General features: G+C 41.2%; 1 protein-coding gene across 3 annotated transcripts; it reads left to right on the top strand.

The window, feature by feature from the left end:
• Positions 1-1,093: 1,093 nt before the first annotated feature.
• Positions 1,094-10,604, top strand: tgfb5 (transforming growth factor, beta 5). Of its 3 annotated transcripts, none has more exons than XM_028589282.1 (8): positions 1,094-1,177; positions 2,272-2,690; positions 3,858-4,021; positions 4,717-4,849; positions 5,178-5,288; positions 7,601-7,781; positions 8,170-8,323; positions 10,152-10,360. In XM_028589282.1, the coding sequence occupies exons 2-8, from the start codon at positions 2,330-2,332 to the stop codon at positions 10,308-10,310; spliced, it is 1,263 nt and encodes a 420-aa protein (XP_028445083.1). In that variant the 5' UTR covers positions 1,094-1,177; positions 2,272-2,329; the 3' UTR covers positions 10,311-10,360. The 3 variants fall into 3 exon arrangements, with proteins under 3 accessions (XP_028445083.1, XP_028445081.1, XP_028445082.1); XM_028589280.1 differs by adding an exon at positions 10,488-10,604 and having other exon boundaries at positions 1,123-2,690; positions 10,152-10,324; XM_028589281.1 differs by having other exon boundaries at positions 1,123-1,588.
• Positions 10,605-15,138: the final 4,534 nt, after the last annotated feature.

The following is a 15,138-nucleotide window of genomic DNA, read 5'->3' as shown; positions in this document are numbered from 1 at the left end:
AGCAGTCAAGTTGGAACAGGAGTCTGTTTGTTCGCAGCCATTGTAATCATTTTTAGAAACCTTGCCAGGACAGACGATGAAAGGGGGTTGCTCTGACCAGAAGCCTCAAGGGAGCCTGAGTCTCTCCTACCTTTCCCTTCTACTTACAGCAATTACAGGCCTGCACCCGCAACTATAATAATGGTATAATGGGATGGCAGCAGCGCAGCAATAAAAACCACCCCTGACAGATTAACAGTCCTCTCCAAGTTCTGAGCTGTAATTAACAATGAGACCGAAAGAGGAACAGAGAGAAAAGAAAGGGCCTAGATTTGGTAGCTAGAAAAGATAAAGATAAAAAGGGATGGGCTGTGGAGTAAATTTAATAGAATTAGGATAAGCCTTAAGCTATCGGTATGAGTGAGTCTAAGCTGAAAATTGCACTGAGGTCCTTACTGAAGCTGTGTTTTGAAATCACTGGTGTGGACTATCTTCTATTTGATCAGTTTGATCTTTAAAAAATTATTTTTGACATTTTGGGCAATTTTCCTGGCTTCTGTGCTGTAACGTTAAATATGAAGCTACAGTCTGTTAGCTTAGTTTAGCAAAAAGACTGGAAAAAGCTAGCCTGGCTTTGTCCAAAGGTAACTAAATCCACCTACTAGCAACTCTAAAGCTCACTGATGTGATATATTTGTTTAATTTGTAATGAATTTGTAACTAAATTGATGAGCTTTAGAAGTGCTGGTGTGCAGATGTGATCTTTTTCTCCCTGTTCCCAGTGTTTATGCTAAGCTAAGATAGCCGGCGGCTGGCTTTAACGTTAAGCTATCTTCATATTTACTATACAGGTTGGTACTGTTAAGTTATCGATCTTCTCATCTGATTCTCTGTAAGATGGTGAATATTTCCCATAATGTCAAACTTTTAAGCCTGATACTGACATGTCCTCAAGGGATGTTCACCTGCAAAGAGAGGGTGGTGCAAGCATTTTTGTGGAGAGAAGAAATTGCAAAATGTGTTTGAGAGAGGAAGATGGCTCTTGCCTACATAATCACACACTCCCTTCCCTTGGTGGCAGCCCGCCCCACCACCACCACCACTTCTCTCACATCCAGTCCCTCCCTCCTCCACCTCCTTCTGTCTGAGCATTTCTCTCAGAGGATCTGCAGAATAATGGAGTCACATCATGCAGCAGGTCTCGGTGTTTTCAGCAGAGCTTTCAGACTGGAGCTCATTTAAACCAGGGATCTGTAATTTACTGTGAAGTTTTCTCTTCTTTTTTTTAATTCACAGCACAAGGACTTCTTTCATACGTTTTTCTGCGTCATGTCTTTTTATGTCGTCTGACTTTTTCCGTGTTTTGATGTTTATATGAGGGGGATTAACAGGCCCACCATGGTTTTTCCAGCATAAATCAACAGTATCTGGCTACGTTTTAGTGCAGACTGCTTTCTGTTTACATATAACGGGGAATGAGAGGACCTCATTGGGTGTGTTTTTTAAAGCTGTAACTAGATTTTCTGAAAGCGGGTATATGGGCCGGTTTTTGCTCCACAGATGGGGGGTTCGGAGGTGAAAGCACGGGAGCCGCGCTGCTTCAGATAAAGTGAGCAGCTCAGGTTTTTGTTTGGAGGATTTGCGACATGGGCTGAGCTCCTGTGATGACTCTTTTCTCCTAAAAGCTGTAGAATTATCCGAGGATGGACGACGGAAAATGGAGACTGCTAAAATGAATGTGTCGGTTAATTAATTGTAATTAAATATCTTCACTTTTACACGCAGAAAGTGCGCACGCACCGGACAAACCCGGAGCTTTTGAGCGCACCGGATTGGAATTCAGGTGTCAGCCAAACTTCCAATCACTAAATGTGAGGTTGTTAGAGTGGAGCTTGGTTGTAGTGTGATGTCATTTGGCGTGTGGAAGCAGTTGTACGGATCCGCGTGTTGTTGTTTTTTAATTCAACAACTTCAGTGTAGACTCTAAAGAATAAATGGCAATTCGTTTTTATGTGTCTGGCGCGTGTATGAACGACGTTATAGAATAACCGTAGCAGAATAAGTGTGAAGTCAGCAGATGTGTTTTTTCTTTCCACAGAAAGTGGTTTTGACCAAAATAGCCTGTTAGAATTGGATATTGTTTGTGCTTTATTTTTATTCCAATAGTTTTGGAGACATTGGTTTAACCCTCAGTTTTATGTTTTAAACCACTTTACGCACATATTTCTTCATTCTTGGTTTTTGAGACTCCGCTTTAGTGACACTCTCCCACACTGACCGCAACCGTTTCAGCTGGATTTTCTCCACGGCCGTTCAGAGAATCTCTGTCCCTCCGTCTCCTCCCCGGACAATGTGGCTGCTCCGCCTCTCGCTGCTGCTGCTCCTGCTCCGGTTCTCCGGTGTGTTGCTGGTGGAGGGGTTCAACACGTGCCACTCCATCAACCTGGACGCGCAGAAGTCCCGGCGCATCGAGGCGGTCCGCGGACAGATCCTGAGTAAGCTCCGCATCCGCAGCCCGCCGGAGAAGGACGAGGCCCCGCCGCCTGGCTCGGTGCCCCCGGAGGTCATGCTGCTCTACAACAGCACGCGGGAGTTGCTGAAGGAGCGCGCGCGTCTGGCCGAGTCCGCGTGCGAGCGCGAAAGCAGCGAAGAGGACTATTATGCAAAAGAGGTGCAAAGGATTGACATGCTGCCCCCCCGCACCGACACAAGTAAGTCCATATGATGTATGATAGAGCTTCTCAATGTGTGGTCCGGGGTCCAAAAAGAACCTACTGGAATGATCCAAATAACATAATATAAAGGTTACAAACTTTTTTTCTTGAGTCCTTTTAAATAAACGTAGTTTATCCGTGGGACTTCACCACTGGTTAGAGCCTGATTGAAACTCTTCTTAGATTTTTTCTTTTGAAGGAGTTTTAGAGGCCTGAAGAGGTGAAAGTAGCATATCCGATATTTAATGAAAGAAATAGCATTAGCAACAGTCCATTTTTGTGGATTTACCTTAGCATTATCCTTTTTCTTTTATGTATCACATATGTAGAATAAAGTGCACAGACTGAATAGGATTCAGCTCCGTACCATTTCTCATACTGTGTTGAAAGTATCAGTGGTCTGGAAGAATTCAGATCCTACTTAAAAGTATGTCAAAAGCACTGCATTCAAAATGTTACTGAAGTAATAGTACAGGATTATTGGCAGTAACATTGACTTAAATAGCTAATGCATTGATGCATCTTTTGTTATGTAATCTGTTCCAGGTGGCTCTAACTGACTACTTTATATATGGCTGGGTAGTTCAGTCTGTAGCAATGTACCATATTTAATACATTTGATAAGTTTTGTATGGAACATTTTTTATATGCATGGTGACTAATATCTCGATAAGAACTGTGGAGAAGGTCAAGTTATCAGGAGTTATCCTGCCCCCTCTTTCAACAGCTGCTGTTGATGTACCCTTGAGCAAGGCACTCAATACTCTGATGCCTTCAGAGCAGCTTTATGGTAGCAAACCGCCAGTGGTGGTTTGTAGCACACAGCTCTCACAAATAGAAACAGAACTTGATGTTGATGGACCTCATTTAGGAGATTTTAAGATTAATGGTAGGCCTACTGGATACTACGTGGTACATAATTACATAACTGTTTAGTTGGGAGGTGATGTTTCATACATTAAAACCCATCAACGCAACAATTACCCATATATTAAACATAAGACCAGATGCATTTAAACCTTTAATTTAGTTTTGAGACACTCATCAGCAGTAATTATGTCCGAGACAATGCATCAGCTCCACAGCGCTTTTAAATACAACATTGTCGGAGAAGGCGTGAGATGTTTTTGGATCATTCGTCATCCTTTTTGTGTTTTCTTCCAGATGCCGTACAGCCAGCAGCTCCCAACCCCCATTACAGAGTCGTCCACTTCGACGTCAGTGGAGTGGACCTGACCAACAGCACCCTGGTCAAGGCTGAGTTCAGGATCTTCAGAGCTCCCAACCCGCAGGCCCGGGCCTCAGAGCAGAGAGTGGAGATCTATCAGGTAAACAACAGTATGATGGCTCAAAGCTCCCCTGATTATCACTGTGACTGCAGCAGAACCACCAAACTAGCATGTAATTAGCAGGAGGCAGGGAGAGACAATTGGATTTCTATGTCTTTTTAAGCATTTATATCCAAATAAACACCATTTTTTCTGCAATTATGAAGGAGGCACTGAATCCATGCTTTGTTTTTTTTGTAGATTTTTCCCTCCAGGAATTTGGCCATCAGACCAACATGAATATTATGACAACAAATCTTCACACATTTAAGCTATATTTATATTTTTACTTGAGGGAGACATTTCACACCTCTCACAGAAATATGTTAGCCCCAGGAAAGTGAGTAAACATAATTTACATGTCTGAGAGATTTGCACGTTTGTTTTTATGACATACAGTGTTAGGCTCTGTGCCATTCATGTGTGTTCATGTAAAAATGAAGGAAGATGAACTCACTGCCCCCTTTACCACAGTGGAAATTATAATATTTACTGACTATTCGTGTGTGTGTGTGTGTGTGTGTGTGTGTGTGTGTGTGTGTGTGTGTGTGTGTGTGTGTGTGTGTGTGTGTGTGTGTGTGTGTGTGTGTGTGTGTGTGTGTGTGTGTGTGTGTGTGTGTGTGTGTGTGTGTGTGTGTGTGTGTGTGTGTGTGTGTGTGTGTGTGTGTGTGTGTGTGTGTGTGTGTGTGTGTCAGCTGCTGAAGCCAGATAAAGAGAGTACCTCCACTCAGCGTTATATTGACTCCCGCACTGTTCAGCCGAAGGCAAAGGGAGCTTGGATCTCTGTGGATGTCACCGAAACCATTAAGGACTGGATATCAGATCCAGGTTTGCCACAGCACTTCCTCCACATAATGATTCATATATATATATATATATATATATATATATATATATATATATATATACACATACATATATAAAATGTGTATGTGTGTGTGTATATATATATATATGTATATGTGTGTGTATATATATATGTATGTATGTGTGTATGTATATATATATATATATATATATATATATATATATATATATATATATATATATATATATATATACATACATACATACATACATACATACATACATACACAGTCTTTGTGAACTTCAGCTCCATCAGCTGATCTCAATGTGTGTCTTTCCTACTAATCAGAGAACAATCTTGGCTTGAAGTTGGGCGTCCACTGTCCCTGCTGCACTTTTGTCCCGTCCACTAACAACATCGTTCCCAACAAGAGTGAGGAGCTGGAAGCTCTCTTTGCAGGTTTGTTGCACTTGTTTTTGTTAGCCAAGTCTTAGTACTCATAAATATTTATGTGCAGAGTGGACAAATAGAGCCACTTTCTGAGGCTCGAACTAATCAGCAGTGACATTAAATCTTAAACTGTGTGTTTGTATTTTGATTAGAGGGAAACCTTTTTACGCCTCTTACCTGAACATGATGAAGTTTCTGTAGATGTCGGTTGTTTCTGGATGACATGCAACATTGGTTTTATTTGGGCCACATGTGAAAATTAGCTGTTGATTTAACCACAACACATAAACAAATACATGAACAAACATGATGATGAAGTCAAAATTAGCCTCAGTTTTATCTGAAAGGGGAGAGAGAAATTGAACAGGTTGGTTGCAAAAGGCTTTTTAAGGGCATTAAAAGCACTTGTGTAAGATTTATCAGCACAGCAATACTTCCACAGGTCACAAAATGTGAACATAAAGTGGAGAGTCTTCTGTAGGGCGCCTCCAAAATGATTCATGAATCGCTTACACACTATCGTACAGGAATAATGGAGAGACTGTTCTTCCACACACTGTGAAACTGTTGTATGTCAGACTGTCTGTGTTGCTTCATTTAGGCCCCAAATTATGGCACTTTCCTCAGGATTTATACTCAGCCGGGCCAAGTCAGTTTTTTTCACCATTTGGAAAAAATGTTGACTTTTGATACTGATGTAAGACAAGCAGGGGCTTGTTTGGAGCTAAGAAAAAACATGAAATCAGATACAAACAGGCAGGCTGTCATTCCTGGCTTAGGAAACAACTGTATCATGTATATATACATATATCTGTTTATCCATCCATCTTCGTCCGCTTATCCGGTGTCGGGTCGCGGGGGGAGCACATATCTGTTTATGTACTGTAATATTTGTTCAGCAATAATTAAAAATTTAAAAACTTTAAAATGTGTCCCACTGCCTTCTCAGAACACCCTGGACCTTAGCGTATTACTTTACAGTATATGAACTACCACATTTTTTTGGCATCTAAAGTGTGCAAACAAAGGTGTTATTAAAGCGTAACTCTCGACAAAATGCAACCTAGGGTCTTTTTGTGAATATACAAACTTTCATTTAAAAGCATAATTAGGACGGAAACACCACTTTTAAGATTTAACGTATTCTCGTTTTCGGTCAAATGGCCTTTCGAATGGGAGTGCTAGGGGCACTACTATGATAGCATCAAAATCACTATTTTTAAAACACTAAGAAGGCTCAACACAACATGAAACTTTGCTCGAAGTATCACCAGAGGCTCTACACATGAACTCCAACATTGAGAACATCGTTTGTGTACACAGAGTTTACTAAAAAGAAAGGTTTTAACAACTCACTTTAGCTGTTTGTTTTTCCGGTCGCCGTCCATCTAGCCAGTCAAAAAGAGTCGATCTCTGAATGCGAATGAACGGACTCCATAGGAGGAAATGTCATTCTTATATGAGGCTCCTTTTTCAACTACAAGGTCAATATTGTTTTTCACTAACGGCAAAACAACAAATTATCCGTGCATTTATATGGAACTAAGCTTTAGGAGCTTTCCATCTTTACTCTCCTCCCTGTTACGTTGCATTTGGAGATTGACTCTTTTTGACTGACAAGATGGCGGATAGCGTAAACAACAACTGCTAAAGTGAGTTGTTCAAAACCTTTCTTTTAAGTAAACTCTGTGTACGCAAACAGTGTTCTCAACGCTGGAGTTCATGTGCGGAGCCCCTGGTGATACTTCGAGCAAAGTTTCATGTTGTGTTGAGCCTTCGTAGTGTTCGTAGTAAAATGTTGATTTTGATGCGATCGTAGTAGTGCCCCTAGGACTCCCATTCAAAAGGCCATTTGACCGAAAACAAGAATACGGTAAATCTTAAAAGTGGCGTTTCTGTCCTAATTATGCTTTTAAACAAAAGTTTGACTCAGGTATATTCACAAAAAGACCCTAGGTTTCATTTTGGCCAGAGTTACGCATTAACTCGGTAGTTCCCAACCTTTTTGCCTTGTGACCCTTCACAACAAAGCAATGTCTACTCACAAACTCTTGTCGCAGGCTACATTTATCTTGCTTTTTGAACAATGAGTACTGTTCCTTTTATCATTTTTCACAGAGAGGGAAGACTATCCAGTACAGTGTATGGTTTTTTTTATTTTTTTTAAAAAGAAGCTATTTTTCTTAGAGAAAAGTGTCCAAAAAATAATACACACAAACATTTCCTTTCCTGTTAATTTCCCAGGTTTATCCTGCGACCCCTTGGGGGTCCTGACCCCCAGGTTGAAACCACTGTAATAACTATTAGACTGCTCTCCGCAGGTGTGGATGATGAGCAGCTTCGTCAGATCAGAAAGCCCGGTCAGGTTAAAGGCCAGGCAGATTTCAGCACTAAGACGCCGCACCTCATCCTCACCGTGCTGCCCAGTGACCGAGTGGACAACCCGGTCAAGAAGAACCGCAAGAAGAGGGCGGCCGCCACAGACACCACAACCTGCTCCCGGTAGGACGCCAACCAGCCTCGTTTGTTATGTGTGACTGACTGACAGCACTGACATGTAGTTTTGTGATTCTGAAACCTCGTCACGGTGGATTTTTTTCTCCTGACCCAAAACTTTGCAAACTATTGTGTGGCAAAACCAACAATATTGACCCTGTGTTTAGACTGCAGGCCAACATGCGTCCAGTGTTTTATTTAGACTACCTCACGCTGCAGAGGAAAACTCTGGCAGCCTTGCATAGTCATTACCTTGTGATGGCTGGTTCTTCAATAGTGACCCGTTGTCATTTTCCCATGACCCTTTGGGTCCTTGCCCAAGACCATGAAAGCAAGATGGGAGTTGAAATATTTCAAATACATGTCTGTTGCGTCTCTTCTCTGTGTGTCTCAGCGGTTCAGACCAGGGCTGCTGCCTGCGCTCGCTCTACATCGACTTCAGGCGGGACCTCAACTGGAAGTGGATCCATGAGCCCAAAGGTTACAAAGCCAACTTCTGTGCCGGCAGCTGTCCTTACCTCTGGAGTGCCAACAACCACTATAACTTGGTGAGTTGGTATATTTCCATTTCTGTAAGATGAGATATGACCCAGGGCTGCATGTTGAAGCTTTATTGGTATCATCTAAAATGTGTCTGTAAAACTGAGAATTGATTTAATTGTTCTTTGTTCAGACAGTTCCTGATGTGAATCAACATTTTATTTAGGCAAAATGAAATATGCCTGCATGGCTGTGTATCTAACTATTTCAGGCAATACCCCAGTTCAGACTCAACTACCTTGATATCTCTGGTCACTTTGTGACTGCCCATAAGGGCACTGTGATATACACCACCACAACAAACATACAGTATCTGTTTAAACCACTCAGGCTAATAAGTTAATCTCCCCTTTTTAAGGAAAGTCAAACAAAGTCAGATGTGCTCTTTTTTTAAATTATATTTTACTACAATCTCGAGATTCACAACCTTTTTCTTTGGTTAATAATTTGAATGGAAAAAGACTTCTCAATGTCAGAGCCAAACTATATGAATAGTTATGTTGCTCCAGTACAAACAAAAGCAACTTCAATAACTGAAGTAACTCCTCAGAATCTCTAGTAAAACACTCCAATCAACCTCAACGTACAGAAACTTTTAAATGCGGGTGACGTTTCCCTTTAAATGAGCTTTTAAGTGCATTGTTTGTGGCGGCTAGACACCGCAGTTAGCTAAGATTGGTTAACCCCAGCGTCATAAATGGGCTGTCACCTGACAGAAGCCAGTTACATTATAGGGTTACGCAACGCAGACTGTTTTACAATGACCCCTTTTACAATGAGACATTTTGCTGCTGACAACAAATGCCACTGTGGCTCTGACAGGTTTTCATTTTCACTTGTTTTTTTGGGGGGGGTTTTACGTCATCAAATTGCTCATTTTATTTGGCCAACAGTCCAAAACAGAAAGATATTCAACTTTCTATCACATAGGACAGAGTAAAGCAGCAATTCTTCATAGTTGAGAAGCTGGAACTAGGTAGAGGATCAACTCCATATGCTGATAATGGTGCGACAGAAACACTGCTTGGGATTGTAGGTGCTTATAGGTCTGTCCCTCTGTACTTGGATATTTGCCAGAGGAATTATGACTTGTTTGGACTAAAGTTCTCTTCCCTGAATCTTGCCATGTTCTGTTGTATTTCTGCAGTGTTTATTTTTAGCATGGGGTGCCACTTTAGAGCCAACTGCCATTCCAGGAAGTAATGGCAGCGATTTGCTTGGTTTGATGGAGTTTGGCAGTTTTTGTTGTACATGTTAAAGTATTTTAAAGAAAACATTGGCAGACAATGTTAAACTTTGACAGGGGTATATTTACCTACACAGCTTTCTTTAAAAGCCCCTGAAACATTAAAACATTAAATATTCATGACTAAATACACAGCTATCAAAGTTTAGAAAAATAATCTTAGGTGTTTTTTGTGAAGACAAATCTGCTTCATCAGCTGCTGCTTCATAAGAAATACTCAGACATATCAGGAAATATTTTTTGCCTGCCCGCCTAGAGTTAGATTACAAGATTGATACCACTAGTTGGTTAGCTTAGCTTAGCATTAAGAATGGAGACAGGAGGAATTATTGTCGGACTATTCCTTTAGCATTGGCCTGGCAACCTAAGCGAACAACCCCACAACTGTCATCCCATTTTGAGTCAAACTTTGTTAAATCATGATTGGTGTAAAATGAACATGGAATCCACTTTCTCAAATCGAGCTCTGCACACTACACACACGTGAGAAGAACAAAGACAAAACACAAATACAGAAAGTAAAATAACCAAAGCTGCTCTAACTTTGAACACTCTGATTAACTCGCCTTTTATTTCTTTCCCCGGGTCAGATTCTGCCCCTGTACAACAAGCTGAACCCTGAGGCCTCGGCCTCGCCCTGCTGCGTTCCTCAGGACCTGGAGCCCCTCACCATTATGTACTTCATAGGCCGCACACCACGCGTTGAGCAACTCTCCAATATGGTCGTCAAATCCTGCAAGTGCCGCTGAGTTCAGAGGAAGAGGTGATTATAGGACCAAAACTACAAACTCTTTCGCTTAAGGGTGGGGGGTGCTGTAAAGAGGAGAGGACAGACGGATCCTTTGTTCATTAATCTTCGCTGTTTGATCACCTTTTGCAGACTTTTTAGATGTTATATTCTCACTCAAATATCCCATTCTTTGCAGGCATGAAAACTTGTTCATTCTCTGGACCTTTCCGTTTGATATAGGAAACTGTAAATATGACAACATAACTGTATTAAACCTGTACTTGGATATTAAAGGGGTGTTGTGTGATTTGGCTGCATTTGGTCTGCATGAAAAGGATTCTTTTTATCAGGATTTTGATTCCACCTCGGTCGTATATATTCCTGCGGCCGCGGGCAGCGGAGCGAGCTAGACGTGTTTGCTTTAGGTTTGAAGGTGTTGATAGGAAGGAGGCGGCGTGGAAAGGTTTGCAGACTGAGATCTTTGGGCGAGGGAGGCAGGGAGCAGATAGAAAAGAGAGAGAGGAGCTGTGTCCAGGCGGAGGCCCTGCCAGCTCTCTGTGGTTCCCGGGCTGAAATCTGCCCGGCGTAAACAGGATGTGAAAGATTTCCAGACACCGACCCGACCACTCACGGAACGCTAGATTTAAATGCTTCCCTCATCTCCTCTCTCTCTGCTGCTCAAAGTTCTGGGATTTGTGGTGGGAGGAGAGAGGGAGAAAAGAGAGGCTTTGAAAATGAGACGTGGGATGATAGGGCTGTATTTGGAACGGCTACAAGTTTGGAAGGTGGTATTTTGCAGCCTTAGCAAATTTGTACCTATTTGGGTCTGGCTCAAATATTCCGTAATCACACTCATGCTCATTTTCTGAATGAGCATTTATTATCTTATTGTGATAAAGCTGTTGACTCATTGCTCTAACTATGCTATCATTATATTTTGATCATACCTGTGTTTTACCACCAGTCTCACTGATTCTCACACACACACACACACACACACGTCTCTCTACACTCAAGTATCCACATTGACCACTTATGATAGAATATCTGAAAATAAAAAACATCCCCAGGGCTCATTTTTAAATAGACTCTCTGGTGTGTGTGTGTGTGTGTGTGTGTGTGTGTGTGTGTGTGTGTGTGTGTGTGTGTGTGTGTGTGTGTGTGTGTGTGTGTGTGTGTGTGTGTGTGTGTGTGTGTGTGTGTGTGTGTGGCCATGTGTTATAGCACAGATATATCCTAGCTTTTATTGAGATTTTTACTGAACAGGTGGTGTTCTCTCAATTCTTTTTTGGGTGGTTGTTTTGAAAACTTGATTGACGGTAAAGTTTTAGTTGAATAGGAAGCAGTCCTATTGAAGTTGAAGTTCTTTTTAATTGGCTGGCAACTGTTTTTTTTTTTTTAAAACAATATTGTATAGAGTTGCAAAGTTGGAGGAGCTGCAGGTTATGTTTTTTTTCCATTTGGTATTCACATTTAAATTCTTTGTTTATTTTTTGTAATTTTGGTGAGTTGATCCTTTAATGTCCTGAAATTGACGAGATACGTCCATCTTTACTGCTTTTTTTGTCCGAGGGACTTCTACTGTTAAAATAGCTTAAAGAGATACAAACTGTTCTCCAGCCATCGCAGTAAAATGGAGCCACAGTGAGAATGCAGCCTCTCTCTCGTGAGAGAGAGTGTGTGTCTCTCTCTCTCTCTCTCTCTCTCTCTCTCTCTCTCTCTCTCTCTCTCTCTCTCTCTCTCTCTCTCTCTCTCTCTCGGGGTGCTAGTGCTCGAGCTGTGGTGAGGCTCCCTCCCCCCGAGTAAACTAGCCCCAGCATCTGTTAGTCTTTTCCACTTAACTACCCCTTGCTATATCCAACCTGTACTTATCCCACGGTAGAGCGCCTTGCTCTGTCTCATACTGGGTCCCACTGTCCTTGGGAGGGAAGTCTATCGACCCCCTCTCTAACACACACACACACACACACACACACACACACACACACACACACACACACACACACACACACACACACACACACACACACACACAAACAAACAATGTAAACCATGTCAGTGCCTTTGACCTTAAGAGGGAGTGTACATACAGACCCTCCTGGCATCAAAAGCACACCCCCATACATCCGGCCTGTAAAGCCTCCATATAGCCAAATCTGTCATGATTCATGGCTCCGGTTCTTCCCATACTGACCAAAAAATGTAAGAGAGCCCTTGATAATGGTTGTAAAATGTTCTTGAGGATGACAGAAAATAATTCTCTCTTTCTCACATGCACCTTGTGGTCTATGTCAAAAATAGCTCACATTACAGGTTTGGACGAGACTTTATTCGTCACACAACTAGATGGAAATTGTTCCTATTTATTTCTGGCAGTTAAATGAAAATACAGGTCCCAGGGCAACAGGACACCATAAACACAAAATTTAAAGTTATACAAGCAGCAGAGCGGGCATGAGACACAGGAGTAAACAGAAGATACCGATCTGTGGCCTCAGCATTATTGAAGCCATATTCTCCGAGCAGTCAAACTTGGGAGACCAGAGCGGTACTTGAGGCCCTACTGGGACAAAACAGATGAGAGGCCAAACCCACAGAGGCCTGGCTGTTCTCTTCTTAAACACAGGAGGGTGACATTTCTGTTAATTCTCTTTGGCTTCATGGCAGGCTGATTCGATTTCAAAAGTGACATTAAATGGTGTTTGTTGACAGTTTAGTCTATCTGTATTGAGCTGAACTTACTGCAAAGGTAACTGTGGAAGCACTCAGATCTTAAACTTAAAGATCCTCTCCAGACATGTTTAGCATAAATTGCTATACTTGTCATATGTTATGCTATAATATGTTGTCTGATGTGTCCTTTTTACAAAAAAAAACAATGATCTTTTAGTCTTGGAAAGGACATCTACTCTTCCTTTATAAAAAAACAATCCAGAATCTATAAATATAAGTTGAACTGTTGGACAAAATGTGTTTTCTACTTCACTGTAAAATCCATTCTCAGTGTATGTGTGCTGGAGGCTTCAAGTTTCTACATCACATTTTTGCAAGTTGAACACTCGACCAGGATTGGCTTCCAAACTATTTGTGATGTCACAAATCATATTGTGTCAAACTCTGCATTTACAAAACATTTCTTTTCACTAAGTCCTTTGACCCCTAACCGCCCCCATTTGTTAAGTGACCTTGGGTACCATGAAAGGCGCTATATAAGTCCAAGTTATTATTATTATTACATCATTCTGTACAGTGAAGCTCAAACATTCAGCTGTAGGAACTAGAAAAAAAAAATTGATTAATTAATGGAGGGGAACTTAGTGAATGTAGAAATAGCACACTGTACCACTGTTTTTTTTTTTTTTTTTTATTATAAATGTGTCAGTATGTTACATGTTACAGTGTCCTGTATCATGCAGTTTGAAATTAGATTTTAGAGTTTAAGACAAAATATTTAGTCTGAAACTGATGGAAGTCTTGAGTCATCAGTGAGCCACAATTCAAATATCCATCCTTTTTATTGTATATATTAAGAAGAATAAAATAACAGGAAAAAACATCATTCAGGTCAGGAGTCAGACTCGTACGAAATATAGCAGATGTGTCGTGGTCAGCACACCAGTATGTTGCTATGTGAATATCTTTCTCCTTCCAGCCCTCTGTCAACAAATGACAAAATACTGTATGTGGCAGTCTGAATTTGAGTGTGGATTCAGTCAGTTACTTATTTTGGCCCTGGTAGAGGGCAGAATGCCACGATGGCTTCTTGTAGTAGTTCCTGATTCTGAGTAGGCACAAACTTAATGTTTATTCCGCATTCACTAAGAGCCGAGTTCATTCAGGACTTTCAGTGTTCAGGTTTCAGGTCAATTTCACATCTTCTGGGAACAACAAACTACTGTATGTCCCAATTTTATACTGCATATTTGTATACAGTGTGTACTATATACTAATCTTTTTTGCATTCAATACAACAAACTGACATTTGACCATGCCACTGCCAATTAAACCCCAAATATCTTTATTTTCTGTTACCAAGATCTTTCTGGAGCTGTCCGTCATAATTTACACAGATTTTTTTCTAGCTACAAATACATCCTCCATTTCCTTTTTGCATTGCATTGTAGGAAAAGGTGTACATTAACAGTACACTCAAAACAATAGTTTTGAATTTTGTCTCTCACTTTTCCAGGGTGAACACACTCAAAAAACAGCTTAGAATTGGTATGAAATTAGGACACAGGTTTGGCTTTATATCACACCATCCATCCATCTTCGTCCGCTTATCCGGTGTCGGGTTGCGGGGGGAGCAGCTCCAGCAGGGGACCCCAAACTTCCCTTTCCCGAGCAACATTAACCAGCTCCGACTGGGGGATCCCGAGGCGTTCCCAGGCCAGGTTTATATCACACAACGTTACTAAATAGGCACTACAGGCTTTGTACAATTTAAAGGTTCCCTGTCCACTATTATTCTCCAAAATGTATTGTGTATCATTGTGTGTGTCCTTGAGGTCTAACGAACATGTTAATAGAATGCATACATTTTCTTACTCAAATAATTTTTCAAAGCTGATTTTTCTTAGAGAGTTTGAGACCAGCATTCTTTACATCAATGTTTACTAGTTTGCAGTCTTCTTCGTTATCACTGCCTTTGTTGACACATTAGTGCGTTTCTTGACATGTTACCGAAAGTCGTCACAATATAATAATCTAATAAATATCACAAAGGCATGTGCACAGATGAGCTCTGTTAAGGTTAATGTCAATCAGCAGCGTGTGTTAAGAAAAGTCTGGTAATGATCACTTTAATGTGCCACTTTAAGACATTATGAGGCATCTAACAGGGTTCA

Source organism: Perca flavescens, chromosome 10 (genome assembly GCF_004354835.1).
Source record: "Perca flavescens isolate YP-PL-M2 chromosome 10, PFLA_1.0, whole genome shotgun sequence".
Lineage (NCBI taxonomy): Eukaryota > Metazoa > Chordata > Actinopteri > Perciformes > Percidae > Perca > Perca flavescens.
The sequence above is the reverse complement of the archived record's forward strand: the minus strand, read 5'-3'. Positions and strand labels throughout refer to the sequence as shown.

Excerpts from the sequence above, each read along its gene's own strand:
- tgfb5 (XM_028589280.1), top strand. The coding sequence starts at position 2,330 with ATGTGGCTGCTCCGCCTCTCGCTGCTGCTGCTCCTGCTCCGGTTCTCC. Across the intron at positions 2,691-3,857 it reads GCCCCCCCGCACCGACACAA|ATGCCGTACAGCCAGCAGCT; the intron begins GTAAGTCCATAT and ends GTTTTCTTCCAG. Across the intron at positions 8,324-10,151 it reads CCAACAACCACTATAACTTG|ATTCTGCCCCTGTACAACAA; the intron begins GTGAGTTGGTAT and ends TCCCCGGGTCAG.